The 15,147-nt window shown below is 40.4% G+C and overlaps 1 protein-coding gene and 1 long non-coding RNA gene across 6 annotated transcripts in view; one reads left to right on the forward strand and one right to left on the reverse strand.

Annotated features, from left to right (window-relative positions):
- The window catches only part of LOC109938235 (inactive ubiquitin carboxyl-terminal hydrolase 53), an 84,570-nt gene extending 76,855 nt beyond the window's left edge, over positions 1 to 7,715 (reverse strand). For all 5 annotated transcript variants that reach the window (XM_048596850.1, XM_048596833.1, XM_020536681.2 and 2 more), the window contains exon 1: positions 6,400 to 7,715. In XM_048596850.1, the coding sequence (XP_048452807.1) occupies positions 6,400 to 6,543 (144 nt within the window). In that variant the 5' untranslated portion in view covers positions 6,544 to 7,715. The remainder of the gene's footprint in view (positions 1 to 6,399) is intronic.
- LOC125483126 overlaps positions 7,027 to 15,147 on the forward strand; it is a 61,293-nt gene continuing 53,172 nt past the window's right edge. The window contains exon 1 of the long non-coding RNA XR_007262096.1: positions 7,027 to 7,079. This is a non-coding gene — a long non-coding RNA (uncharacterized LOC125483126). The remainder of the gene's footprint in view (positions 7,080 to 15,147) is intronic.

The following is a 15,147-nucleotide window of genomic DNA, read 5'->3' on the forward strand; positions in this document are numbered from 1 at the left end:
GGAACTGCCGATGCTGGAGAATCTGAGATAACAAGGTGTAGAGGTGGGTAAACTCAGCAGGCCAAACAGCATCAGAGGAGCAAGAAAGCTGAAACGTCAGCTTTCCTGCGTCTCTGATGCTGCTTGGCCTGCTGTGTTCATCCAGCTCTACGCCTTGTTATCTCAGACTACGATGGAGGTATTATTTGGGCCATATTTGGAGTATTGGTCACCATACAACAAGAAGGATGTGAGTGCACTAGAGGGGGTGCAGAGAAGCTTTTCTAGGATGTTGCCTGGGCTGGAGGGATTCAACTATGAAGAAAAACTAGATAGACTGGGGTTATCTTCCGCAGAGTGGAGAAGGCGGAGGGGCAACCTAATTGACTTGTACAAAGTTATGAAGCATATATAGGGGAGAAAGGAAGAAAATATTTCCCTTAGTAGAGTGGACCAAAACCCGGGGGGCCAGTTTTACAGTAAGGAGCAAAAGGTTGAGAGAGGATTTTTGGATTGTTTTTCACCTGGAGAGTGCATTTGAAACTAACTGCCTGAAAACAAAGGTAGCAGAGGCAAGAACTCTCAAGACGTTTGAGAAGTATTTAGATGAGTACCTGAAACGCCATACTAGGTTGCTGTACAAGTTCAGGAACATGGGATTGGAATAGACAGATGTTTGGTGACTAGCATGGACATGATGGGCTGAAGGGCCTTTTTTCTGCACCATAAAAACTAATGTCAATGAATAAAATACCCACAAATCACTTGTAGGATATATCTTAAAACCCTAAAATTATTGATGATTTTGTTCACAAGTATGATGGTTTTATAAAGACAGGTGCTCCTGGTAAGAATTGGAGGAAACTATCCCAATGCTCAAAGAAGCAAAACACAGAACACAAAAACAAACTTTAGCCCAGTTCTGGTTCTGGATGAAATGCCCTAGCCTATCTATACCCAAGTGTATTGAATAAACAGCAACTATCAGTGGCAAACACAGCTTTGAGTGACGAACACAGGAGCCACCAAGGACAAGTGGGTAAATATTACTATTTATAAATCCATTTTATATTAAATATTCCAATACGTACTAGTTAATGCCATGAGGTTTTTGAATATCAGTGCTACTCAGTTAACCCTTTCAATATAATCCTCTGTTGTGTGTTGCAAAATTGTAAAATCTACTGCAGACCCATGTACAGCACAAAATAGTCTGAGGTGGGTATTTCTCTCAAATCTAGCAGATCTTCGTATGCAAGGGAAGAAGTATTCTGTAATAGGGGTCTCAGGAATGGCAGTAAAATCCATAATTGGAACTAAAAGGAACATTTCATAATATTCAATATTAAATGAGGTATAAATGATAACAATCCTCTAGACATTACTAAATTGAGTTATGGTGTTTTGCTCTTACTGCTCAGTTCTAGATTGTTACTAAACTGCTTAGTCTGCCTCATCGTGGAATAGGCTGGATGGACAAATTCAAAAATTCTCAATGAGAAATTCATACAGCTTCAAAAAAGTTCTGGGCCGAAGGGAATGATTCTTTCCATATAAGGATCGCCATCAGCCAAAACAAAAGCAAAAAAAAACGTTAACAAAATCCAGTAGATCAGGTAGCATTCGTGGACAGAGATATAGATTTAATGTTTCAGATTGAGATGACCTTTTGGTTTGAAACTGTAAGCATTAATTGTTATTCCACAGATGCTACTTGACCTTCTGAGCATGTCCAGCACTTTTTGTTTTTAGTTCAGATTTTCAAGATTTGCTTATTTTGTGTTTGTATTTTTTTTTTTTAAGTTCATTACAACTTGTGTTCCAGGAATGGCTATTTTGAAGTCCTACTCTTCTCTCGGAAAAGATTTCTGTTTATCTTTTCCACCTTGTTCATCATCTTTGTTTAATATTTCCCTCATGTTTGATCAGCTATCTAAAAACAAACCTGTTTCCTCAGAAACACACAGTCTCTACCTTCAACTTATTCCACATGAATTCCAACTTAAATTCCACCCTTCTTGTGAGGAATCAGATTCCTCCAATACATCCAAAGCCCCTTGAACCACTGTTCACACCAGCACTAAGAACCACTCTCAATGTCATTTGCACGTTACATAAAGTCTTGACCACAATGTTGCAATACTGACCATTCTGATGAAATGTCATCTTGACCTGAAATGTTAACATTGCTTCTCTCCACAGATGTTGCCTGACCAATCAGGAATTTTACATTGTTTGTTTCTATTTCAGTTTTCCAGCATTCACATTACTCTGCTTTTGCAAAAAGTCCAGCTAGCAAAAGTCATTTTGTGTACAGACCACAGTTCTTCAGAGCGTCATGCAAAACAACCTCTGCTGCCTGTTAGTCTTGATACAATTTAAGTGTTAGATCGGGTCTTTTGTCCTTTCGAGGATGCCTCATTTAGCTTCTGCAGAGTTTGGCCTATTTCTCATTCATAACCCTGAAATTTTGAAGCCTTTTCGATGATATGTTAGAACTCCAAGGAGGTTACTTAAATGATGTAACAGTGAAATTGTGCGCAAGTCACAATCTCAGGATACTAAATGTCATCAACATTATTGAGAACGGTGCTAGGCTCATATTCTTACACTGGGGAATTCTGAATTCTTGCTTTTAGGATAAACAGAATTGTTCTATTCATTTGGATGGCTACTATTTACTCTGCCATGGAATTCAATTTGACTGAACCTGTTCACAGCAGCAGCCACTGTGCCAAACATTTTGCATGTCGAGGAATACTATCAATGGGCGCTCTTTCTTACTAAAGACTCACTTTGGAAGTCACAGCTAGTTACAGGTTGGCATTTCCTCCTCTTCTACCCTACTTAACCTTAAAAATTCATCAGGCTTCAGTTTTAATTTGATCTTGCCACAACTGCCACATCACCTACTGATCTCTAGCCTTGGAGATAATGCAAGACAAAATACTATCAGCCTCATCCGAAACCATTAATAGTAATTAAGAGTTAACAAGTTAACTTTTAATATTAAAAATGCCAGAATTGTTAAGAATTTTTATTATCTTTTATTGAGATGAGGTGTCTTCTTTTGGAAACATCCTGCTGAACAGTACTCCACAAAACAAACAGCTGACAGCAGTTTAATGAGAAGGTCCACCACAAAGTCAAAGTAATCACACATCTCAAAAATTCCACGATTTTACCTTTGAAGAAGAAAATTTGCCACATCAGGATAAAATTGACTTTGAGAGAAAGTGCATTACGAGTAGGGTCAGTGATGCTCCCATGATCTTATACTGTTACTAATCCGTGGTGGTGAAGACTATGCACTAGGAGATGGTACCAAAGTAAATTTGAAGAGTTGCTGCAATGTATCCTGTGGGTGATATCCACTGTAGCTACAGTATGAAGAAGAAATGGGCCCTTATTGAGTTTGGTAACAAACGGTAATTAAAGTTCTGTCCCGAATAGCATTATGTTTCTTGTGTTTTGTTCACATCATCCTCTCTCATGTTCATGTCATGCTTACTCCTAGGGATCAGGAGTAAAGTGATTCCAGCAGGACCAGAACAGAATACCAGTTTGCAGGCATCATTTCATGAAAAAACACTGATTAATTCTCACTCTTCACTGATAATTGGAAGCATTAGTTGACTGGGTTACATTTGTCCAGCTAACAGAAGGTCTTGGGGCTGGCCAATATCCCTAATATCTGGACCACAAAGTCCAGGTTCAAGGCCCTAATGCCCTAGGGCTATGTCATAAAGTTTGAACAGACTGATTAAAAATAATTCTATTGTCCTGCTTAGAATTCCCTTTTCATTTTAAGTCCATTGAAAGATTATTACCTCAGAACTTTTATGAAGTATGCAATTGAAAAACAATTGCTGGGCACCTTTTGAGCACAATTGTAGAAACTATGAGCAAAAATTGACTTTCGAACATAGTCAAGTGGAGCCATATGATCTGGAAAATCTATACTATCCTACAGCAAAATAAAAACCAGTTTAAATTTCTATGGGAAATATAGACTAGAAAAATACACATGAACAAAAATAATGAACAGTTCATAAGGATTTGTTCCATCAAAGCTCAGTCTTCTAGGGCACAATTCATCTAAAGCACTCGTCTAATGTAAAGCATTTTTGATATTAGAATAACCACAAGTTTGTTTATTGCTTTGCTCAGTAGGTAAAAATCACTGAAAAAACTCAGCCCATAAGTTGTACCAAGTACAACACTATCTGTAAAGCACAAACTTTTTTTGTAAAAACATTGTTAACTTACTATGGAGTTAGAAATTATTGCAGAAGATCTACCATCCTCCCTGAGCACGAATTGAAAAGCATTCTCGCACAGGCTGGGTGTTTTGCACAAATGCTTTGCCATACAAAGAAACTGAAGTGTTACAAAACTAAATAAAAACTGAAAGAACTGCAGATGCTGTAAATCAGAAGCAAAAACAGAAGTTGCTGGAAAAGCTCTGCAGGTCTGGCAGCATCTGTGAAGAAAAATCAGAGTTAACATTTCGGGTCTGGCGACCCTTCCTCAGAACTCAGGAAGGGTCACCGGGCCCGAAACGTTAACTGATTTTTCTTCACAGATCTGCCAAACCTGCTAAGATTTTCCAGCAACTTGTTTTTGTTACAAAACTACTCTGACTTCATCACCAATCATACCTGAAACTTTTTTCCTTATACATCTTACCTGCAGTTTCATTCAAACAGAAGTCACCTGAAATATAACTAATCAAGGACAACAATAGCCACAGTTTTGTGAATGTTTAAGGACCACATTATTTTAAGTATACCTAAACTGATGAATATTTCTGAAGTGAAACAAATTATAAATGTTTGTTTATGCCATACTGTTTTCTACACTACTTTAAGTTTTCAATATACTAAACTGCCTACCCCTTCCCTGCTTGGGCAACTTTAAAAATACAAACTGGGGTTCATTTTGATAAAAGAACTGAGAAGACACATAACACTCAACTTATAAACCTGGTTAACCATAGTACTGTGCACAATATGTTCCTTATGTTGTAGGAAGGATGTGGAGGCACTTGTGAAGGAACAAAAGAAAAATCTGCGATGATCTATCAGGAAAGAATGGATAGGCTGTAGTTTGCTTCTCAAGAAAGGAAAAGGCTCAGAACTGTGTTGTTACAAGTCTATAAAATACTAGCTTGTGCAAGCTAATCTTAAATAATAAAACCATTTTTCAACTTCTAAAAGTAGTCTGAAAAGAGATATAATCTGTACATTTGCACCACACAATTCAGGCAAAAATGTGAAAAAAGTGTGTTTGGATCCTCAATTTATAACAGAAAAACTCTTCAGTTAACTACAACAATAAACCATTCAAATCTCTTCTTTTCAACCAGCTGAAACTGTCAACTAAAACCGTATTTACAAAATACGTCAGTTACTCAAATGGAGTAATTCTTCTGATGACTCCAAAGAAGTTAGTAGAATCAACTTCTCAATAAAAACACAATAGTTCTTTTCTATTTTGAAGTATAATTTAGCTTGTATCTCTTTTTGTATACATGCCCAGTTCAAACATTACAGGTCTGGAAGTTTGTAATAAATTAGTGAATAAAAAACAAATCAGAATACTCAGTTGTTGACAGCTTTAGATACATGAAAACTGTTGGCTACATTGGTCAAACTCCTAAGTCATAAAACACTTAAGGGGCCCACAAATTCAAAATGCTGGACATTCCTCAAATGTGTCAGTAGACAAAGAGTCCCAGGGAAAAAAATTATTTGAAAACGACAGATAAAATAGAAGCCTAAAACAAAATCTACAAACATCTAAAACAGCACTTTCCCTGTAGTATCACCACGTTTAAATAAAACAAAGTCCACCTGCAGCATAACATCTGTGTCCTATGAAATTAAGATTTAAATGTTTTATTTCAAAATCAGATGGCAAATTTTATCTGCATCAGACTTGTCAAATTTCACCTCTTCCCGTCTTCCGCTTAGGATCTGGTACGCTCTATGCGATGTCGCCTTGATAACAAAGAGTTTGGTTTACGACTAGGTATTGCAAAGTACAGCGACAGCTGAACTATCAACATGCAACAATTAAAAGCTAATACCCAACAAAATAATTAAAAAAAAAACGAATCGTTGCAGTCAGCTGCACGATGGTTGAGTTTTTTTAAAAATTATTTCCCCTACAGCGATCCGAAATGGTAAACACTGTGCCACATACGGTGCAATCAGGGTGTCACTGCATTCCTTCCATCGGGAAGCAGTCGGGTGGAGTTAAAAGTCTCCAGACACAGCTCCACAAAAAAGTTAAGATTGCCTCCGACTTTTAAACATGGGTTCTCAAGGTGTGTCGAACGAGCAGTCGTTGCTATGGCTGTCGGCGCACCGCTGAACGCAGCCCGAGCCCGGTGTGGATCAAGTGCGGTTCCCTTACCTGCACCGCGCTGTTGAGGAAGCAGCTGTTCTCTCCGGGTCCGTTCAGAAGCCCTTTGGGCGGGGCGATGGACAACATGCTCCCGGGCTGGTAGCCGCTCCGCAGGTTACCCCCAGGCTTCAGGAAGTTCTTCATCCAGGCCATCGTCCCGGGAGCGGCGCGAGCCACAACAATCGGACTGACAGAGGGAGGGGGCGGGGCGGTTCGGGCCGCGAGCTGGCTGCCAGGTGCCTCGCGAACACCCCCACCACACACCCACCCACCCTCCCTCCCCTTCTCAGGTGAAGCGGCTGCTCTCCATGGGGTAGCTCCCCTTCGAAAAACTCAACTCTTTTCACCCTCCGCAGTCCTTCATCGCCTTCCTCGGACACACACACTCCGCAGAGCGGTGAGTGCGGCGGTGGTGATGGCAGCGAACTGGACGAAGGACGGCGGGCCTACAGGACGGAGAGTGAGGAGAAGGAGCAGGAAAACGTTGCCCTGGCCGGATCCGGCAGGTGAGGCGAGCGGCGCGCGAAAGGAGACTACTCCGCTCCAACCGTCCGCCTTCGACACCAGCACCGCGCGCCGTTGCGCCACCACCAGCTGATTCCAGCTGCCTGCGTCCGGTCACGTGCGACTCCAGCCGCAGCTCAGGAAAGCGGGGAGTGATGGCAGCACGGCGAGTACTCCTACCTTAGGTATAGGTCTGGGGTTGTCTTTCTCTCTGTGGTTTTCCTTCCTTGCCTGTCATTTGAAAGGAGGAGGAGGAGGAGAAGGAAAAATGATTGATCGGGCAAAGCAGCTCTGTGTACAATTCAAAGGAGAGTACGTATGAACGAGTGGTGCCAAGAGATTGGGGTATTCGGGGAGGAGATTCTTCCTCGCTGACCTCCTTTCGTGGTGAAGTAAGGAGACGTTAGGTTGGGCTGTGATAATAACACTAACCAAGCTAGTGAGCCTCCAGCGATTGCAATAATCAAGCCGAACGGCGAAAGAATGGAGTTTGGAAATCTCTGCGATCTGTCCGGCCACTGCTCCTCCCTGTTAGATAATTTGTTTGGCTTATTATCTCTAGATAATTTAGTTTTGCTTTTAAGTTGAAAGATGTTTGTATGGGTCAGGAATTTTTATGATGTAAACAAGTTTTTACCAGTATTTTATTAAGTGCAATTATGGTATAATGTACTGTTTCATTTGAATTTGAATGTAACTCACGAGTATAGTGAAAAGTTTACAAGTCGCCACTTAGAGCGCCATCTTAGGTACAAAGGTACCTTGGTACAGAATCTTAGGTACAACGGAGTAAAATAAGGAAACCAAGATTAAAAAGTTAAACATTACAGTCCTCCTTACTAAAAGGTAGAAAAACAAAACAAAACACAGTTAATAGTTCAACACCACAGTCCACAAGCACCTAGCTATGCTAAGCTCGTATTCATCACAAGGGCTTCGACTCGCAGCTGCAACCACCCTGGGCTGCCTGCTGCTGCTCTTGCTGCCAGCGATGCCACCTTCTTTCGCAGTCACCATCATAAAGATGAAAGAGAAAGGAGAAAAAAGGATGTGGCCAGTCTGGTGCTGGGGAGCGGAGAGTTTCAGGATCCCGAACGCTGCGTACTTTTGAAAGCTGTTTTTCAACTTCAGTTTCACTGTTCATGTCTTATTATTCAAACTTTTAAAATTAAATAATTAATATTTATCAATAGAAAAGTCTGTAGGGAAAAACAGGAAGAGTTAGTGTGAGTGTGATTGTCCAAATAACTTCTTCCTTACCTTGAAATTAGATGATCATAGAATCCCTACAGTGTGGAAACAGGCCCTTCGGCCCAACAAGTCCACACCGAACCTCGGAGCATCCCGCCCAGACCCATCCCCCTATAACCCACCTAATCTACACATCCCTGAACACTGTGGGCAATTTAGCATGGCCAATCCACCTAACTGTAGGAGGAAACCCACGCAGACACAGGGAGAATGTGCAAAATCCACACACAGACAGTCGCCCGAGGCTGGAATCGAACCCGGGTCCCTGGCGCTGAGGTAGCAGTGCTAACTACTGTGCCACCATGCCATCCCACGGGTGATATTGGAATGATATTGGAAAAGTTGAAATAATTTTCCTTGGAGAAAGGTTGAAAGGATATTTAATATTGAAAACAGCTGTTTAAACAGAGTAAGTAAGCAAATAAAACTGAATAATGAGAGGACACATTTAAAGTAATTGCCAAAAGAAGATATAGAAACATGAAAAAAAATTCTTGTGCAGCAAGTGGTTAAAATCTGGTATGCGCCATCTGATACTGTGATCAAGACAAGTTGGCTTCAGGCATTCACGAGGGAACTGGATTATTATCTAAAAATGAAGAACGTTTCGAGTTACAGGGAGAAGGCAAGAGAATGGCATGAGATGAATTGTTTGTTCAGGAGACCCACCAATGACGTGGCAGGCCAAACCACCGCCTGAGAATCTGAGAGATCAAGATGGTTTTGTATCTAGGCAGCGATTTAATAATTCCTGAACCTACAAAAAGGAATTTGTGATTTACATCTCTGACAACAGTCAAGTATTTTCCAGTCCTTTATGTCCATAAAAATTATGAATTACTTGTAGCCACCTTCAAAGTCAATAGACCACAGTTCCAACTGGTGTATATAAATATAAGAATTTGCCTCTTAGCTTAATAATCTTAGTAGTGGTGAAAAAGTTATAAGAATTTTCACTTTGAAACAAATGCTTGTGACACAGTTGCTAAATCAGTGAAGGCAACCTCCTTGAGCGTCTGTAATATCACATGCTCCCTCTCAATCTAACTGCCTCTGAAACCATCCCAACAGTTTTCCTGTCACCTGCCTTGTGGTTTCAAGTTTAGCCTGTCACCTTTAACTCTTTGCAAACATCAGCTTATTTAAAATTGTACTGTAGATTGCTCCAGTAATTTTCCCATCATTGCCATGGTGCTGAAATGGCTCTTATCAAAGTCAGAGTGACTTTCTATGTGGTTGTGACAAAGGAAAACTATTCTTTCTCCTTCTGAATGCAGTCTTTTGACATAGTTGACAACATCATCTTCCTCCAATGCCTTTCCACTATCATCCAACAGGTAGGACAACACTCCCTGGTTTTATTCTTATCTAACAAAATACGCTTAAAGAAGTACTTAGAATGGCTTCTATTCCTGTTAGGGCATAATAACTTGTGCTGCACCAGCCCATGCCAGTCCCAGGATCTATCCTTCCTCCTTCCCCGCCCCCATCCCATTTCTTCTTTACCAGCCATCCTTTGAAACCACAGGGTAAGTTCTCACAAGTTTGCTGATGATTCTCGGCGGTTATCTTTCTTAGTGCTCCATTGTGATTAAGTTATTGAACTCCTCATGTGACTGAATGGACAGAAATTTCCACTGGTTAAATATTGGGAATCCATTATCTTTGGATGTTGCTACAAATTCCATTCCCTTGCTAACAACTTATATTCTGCTGTCTTGCAACTGTTGAGCTGAAAAACTGTTCACTAGCTTGGCATCATATCTGAGGTAGCTTCTGATCACATTTCTGTGCCTCAACTAAGACAGCCCATTGTCACCTCTATATTGTTCTACTCTGCAACTGCTGAAACCCTCATCCATGCCTTTCTTACCTATAAACCTGAGTATTCTAATGCACTCACAGCTGGTTTCTCATATTTGACTAAGTGAGGTGTCAAGGAACCTAGCAAAACCTGGAGTCGAAGGGAATCAGGAAACTTTTCCAGATTGGAGTTGTATTTATAGAAAGGAAAATGATTGTGGTTGTAGGAAGTCCGTCATTTCAGCTCCAAGAGGTCAATGTAGGAGTTCCTGAGGGTAATGTCCTAGGCCTAACCATGTTTCGCAGCTTCATCAATAACCTTTTATAAAGTTAAAAGTGGGCATGTTTCTTAATGACAGTGCTGAAAATTGCACAATTTGAGAATCCTTGGATACTGGAAAATGTGAATAGTTTCTTCTCCAACAAGAGAGAATCTAACTCTTGCCCTGCGACATTCAATGGCATCAATATTACTGAATCCCTAAGTGTCAACATCCTGGAGTGGTTACCATTGATTGGAAACTGAACAGAGCTAGCTATAAAAATACTACAGCTATAAGAATAGGTCAGAGAGTAGGAGTCCTTCAATGAGTAACCTACCTCCTTCCTCCCCAAAGTCAGTCTACCATTGTAAAGGTACAAGTCTGGAATAGAATGGAATGTTCTGAGTTTCCTGGATGATTGCAGCTCCAAAGACACTACAACCTCGACATCATCCAGGATAAAACAGCTCCTTGCTTAGTACCACATCCACAAACGTTCACTCCTTCCACAGCTGACATATACTAGTCCCAGTGTATACTTTCTCTTAAATGTACAGCAGAAGGCTGTTTAGGCAGCAGTTACCAAATCCAGGATTGTTACCATCTAGGAGGACAAGGGCAGCAAGTACATGGGGAAACCAACGTCGACCAGATCCCCTCCAAGCCATCACCATCCTGCATAGCAACGATATCGCTGTTCCCCTAATGTCAGTGGGTCAAAATCCTGAAACTCCTTTCCAAATGTTGATAATGGGGATTCAGGGATGGTAATGCCATTGAATATCTATGACGGGTTAGATTCTCTCGTTGCAGATGGGAGTTGCCTAGCAGTGTTTGGTGTCAGTGTCATTTGCTACTTGTCGGTCCAAACCTTGTTATTGTCCAGGTCTTGCTGCAGTATCTGAAGAGTTGCAAATAGTATTGACTATAATGCAGTTATCAGTGAATATTTCTCCACTTCTGGATGGAGGGAAGGTCATTGAAGCAGCTGAAGATATTTGGGCTGAGGACACTCCTGATGAACTCTTGCAGAGATACCCAAGAGCTGAGATAAGTGATCTCCTCCACCACAATCATCTCCCTTTGTGCCAGGTATGACTTCAACTGGTGTAGAGTTCTCCCTTTCATTCCCATTGTGTCCAGTTTTGTTAGGGCTCCTTGAGGGCAGAGTCAACATGGTTTTGTGCAAGGGAAATTGTTTATCCAGTTTTTGCCTTTTTTTGTGAAGTAATATATGGATAAAATTGAACCTGTTGCTAATACTGTACTTACATTTCCAGAAAGTATTTGATAAGGTGTCATGTTAAAGGATATTGTGGGAAATAAAAGCTCAGGGAGAGTAGAAGATCTATTGACGTAGATAGAAGATTGGCTAACTGAGAGGAGACAGAAGTTGGGCATAGATGCATCATTTTCTGGTTTCCAAATTTGAATTAGTATGCTACAGGGATCAGTGTTGGGCCTCCACTTTTTCTAATAAATTACTTGGATGAAAGGACTGAACGTATGGTTGTTAACTTTTGCTGATTGATGACAAGATGATTGGCAGGAAAGTAAGTTGTGAAGACGAAAATAAGAGGTTGTAAGGAGATATAAATTGGTTAACTGAGTGGACAAAGATCTGGTAAATGGAGTACAGGTGGGAAAATGGGAAATTGTCCATTTTGCAAGAAATATAAAAAAAAGTAGCCCATCATCTAAATGGTGAGAGATAAAGGTACTCTGAGATGTACATATTATGATCTTGTTGTCCGAATGCATTAATTACAAAGAGTTATTATTGTAGGTAAGAGCAACTAAATAGCAAGGCTAATAAATTGTAATTGTTAATTGTATTCAATTTCCCCCACAATATAGTGTTATAAAGTGGAATTTGACCCGCACCCCCCAACCCCGTGAACTAAAATTGAAACGCCCAAAGAGGAGCACCTTGCCCTGTAATCTGTAAAAGGAGTGTGAAAAGTGGTGTAACCTGCATTTCAGAACTTCTAGTGGTTAAATAAAATTAATCCATGACACTCACTTTACAATCAATAAGTAACAATATATTTATCTAACTCCAACAGTAAATAAATTAATTAAACTATTAACTAACTTAATAAACCCCTTCTAACTACTAACTATTCCCGAATAAAACAAGATTCTAATGGTGTGCTGTTCCAATAAATACAAGTTCCAATTATATATTATAAAAAATTTTAGGCTGTTGAAATTACAGCCAGGTTACGTCTTCTGGAATGTTCTGTGCCTTCTGATTCTTCTGTCAGGGGCAGCACGGTGGCTCAGTGGTTAGCACTGCTGCCTCATAGCGCAAGGGACTCGGGTTTGATTCAGCCTTCGGGCAACTGTCTGTGTGGAGTTTGCACATTCTCCCCGTGTCTGCGTGGGTTTCCTCCGGGTGCTCCGGTTTCCTCCCACAGCCCATCCAAAGATGTGCAGGCTAGGGGGATTGGCCTAACGTGCCCTTAGTGTTCAGGGATGTGCAGATTAGGTGGGTTATAGGGGGATGGGTCTGGGTGGGATGTGCTGAGAGTAGGTGTGGACTTGTTGGGCTGAAGGGCCTGTTTCCACACTGTAGGGATTCTATGATGCTTCTATGAATGTTATCTAGTTGTGCCATTTGTACTGTTGTTATTTTGTTAGTGCTTTCTCTAATACTTAATGGTGATTCTCTTTTGAGAGCTGAGGGCTGTTAACTCTAGTGGATGGCAGTTTGCTTTGCTGTCTTTGCCCAACTGCCCCTTCTTTTATACCCTTAATGACATATCAGTTTTTTTACAATATGATTGGCCTTATGTTGTCAAAACCAGCAGATTTAAATTTAATTAGTTTCTGGTATCTAGGCTAAATTCAGACCTGTGTTGTCATGATAACAAAACAAAACTGCTGCTTGGCCTGCTAACTGTATGGCCTTTTGATACAAATGTTTCAATTTGGGTGCTCTCTGTGTACTTGGAAACTTTGAAGCTGCTGCTCACAGACATCCTTTTTAAATCTCTTAAGCATAGAAAAAGCACATCATCTTTTAAAGGGAACACACAATGCTTTCTCCCGCTAGCATTGTACAAGCACCAAATTCTAACTTCCTGCCTCCCAAGCCACAAGTACTCTACCCAACTTTGCTACAGTAGAGAAGCTATGCTTCAGTGATACAGGGCAAAGGCGATCCTACATCTGGAGTACTGTGTACAAGTTTGGTCTCATTTTATTCAAGGAAGGCAATAATACATTGGAAGCAGTTGGGAGAAGGTTTGCTAGAGTTATGACTGGAGCATGACTGGAGCATTATCTTATGAGGAAAGGTTGGACAGATTAAGTTTGCCTAGGCTGGAGTTTAGAATAGTAAGGGATGACTTGATCAAAATATGTCAAGGTCCCCTCAGCATCTTACAGCATAGGTTTGGAAGGGGTGTTTTCTCTTGGGGAAGAATCTAGAAAATGTGTTCAAGAATTAAGGGCCATCCATTTAAGATAGAAAGATGATAATTATTTTTCTCACAGAGCATTGAGAGTCTTTGGAACTCTCGTCCTCAAAAGTGATGGGAGCAGTTATTGAATTGTTTAAGGTCGAGTTGGATAATTTATTGAGAAGCAATGGAGTGAAAGGTTATTTGGAGTAAGTGGGAATATGGAGTAGGCAGAGCACTTAGAAAACTTAAAGGTAATCGTGAAGCATCAGCATTGCTTCATCAAAGAGAAATCATGGTTTAACAATTTATTGGAATTCTTTTGAGGGAGTAACACGTACTGTGGATAAAAGGGAGTCTGTGGACACACTCTACTTATATTTCCAGAAGTTATTTCATAAGGTGTCACATTGAAAGTTATTATGAAAAATAAAAGCTTATAGTATAGAAGGCATCTTGTCAACATGGATAGAAGATTATTAGCTGGCAGAAAACAGATACATAAATTAGTCACTGTGTGATTAGCAGGATGTTATGAATGGATTCCTACAGGTGGCTGTGCTGGGTCCTCATGTTTTTTTTGACAATTTATTACAATAACTTAGATATGAGGAATGAAGTTATGGTGCCTAGATTTGCAGATTACATCTTTCTATCTATCTTGGTATGAAGAAGACATAAGGAAGTTGTGATTAGCTATGGATACTTTGAAGGAGTAGGCATAAACCTGGCAGATGAAGTATAATGTGAAGAAATGTGAAACAGTTCACCTTTTTCAGGAAGAATAAAAAGGCAGAGTATTACTTAAGTGGAGAATGACTGCATAACTTTGAAGTCAGAGGGATTTAATTGTTCTGTGGATGAATCAGTTAATGTGCACCAAGAATATATAATTAAGAAGGATAAAGGGATACTATCCTTTATTATGACAGGACTTGAACATAAAGGTAAGTGTTATAAATAATTATATGGGCATTGTGAGACCACTGTCTTAAATACTGAGTGCAGTTTTGCTCTCCAAATTTAAGTAAGGATGTATTTGTATTGGAAGTGGTTCAGAGGAAGTTTACGAGGATAATGCTTGGAATGTTGTCCTATGAGAGAGATAGATTGGACCAGCAGGGCTTGTTTACTGGAGTTTTGAAGGGTGGGGTGGGTGACTTGATTGAACTGTATTAGGTTCTGAATGGTCTTGACAAGGTGAATTTCGAAGAGTGTTTCCTCTTGAGTCAGACCAGAAGTAAGGGGTACTGTTTTGAAATTTGGGGTTGTCCTTTCAGGACCCAAGATGAAGAGAATGTTTTTCTTTGAGGGTTGTATGACATTGGAACTCCCTGTGGAGGTAGAATTGTTGAATGTTTCTAAGACAGAAGTGTACAGATTCTCATTAGGCAGGGGAATCAAGGATTATCAGGGCTAGATATGAATGTGAAGTTCGAACACGGACAGATCAGCCATGAACTTATAGTGGAGGAGGCTTGACCATACCTTCCGGTCCTATTTCATACGGTTCTCAAGGGACCAGATGT

The sequence above is a fragment of the Rhincodon typus genome, chromosome 1 (genome assembly GCF_021869965.1).
Source record: "Rhincodon typus isolate 14 chromosome 1, sRhiTyp1.1, whole genome shotgun sequence".
Taxonomy (NCBI): Eukaryota; Metazoa; Chordata; class Chondrichthyes; order Orectolobiformes; family Rhincodontidae; genus Rhincodon; species Rhincodon typus.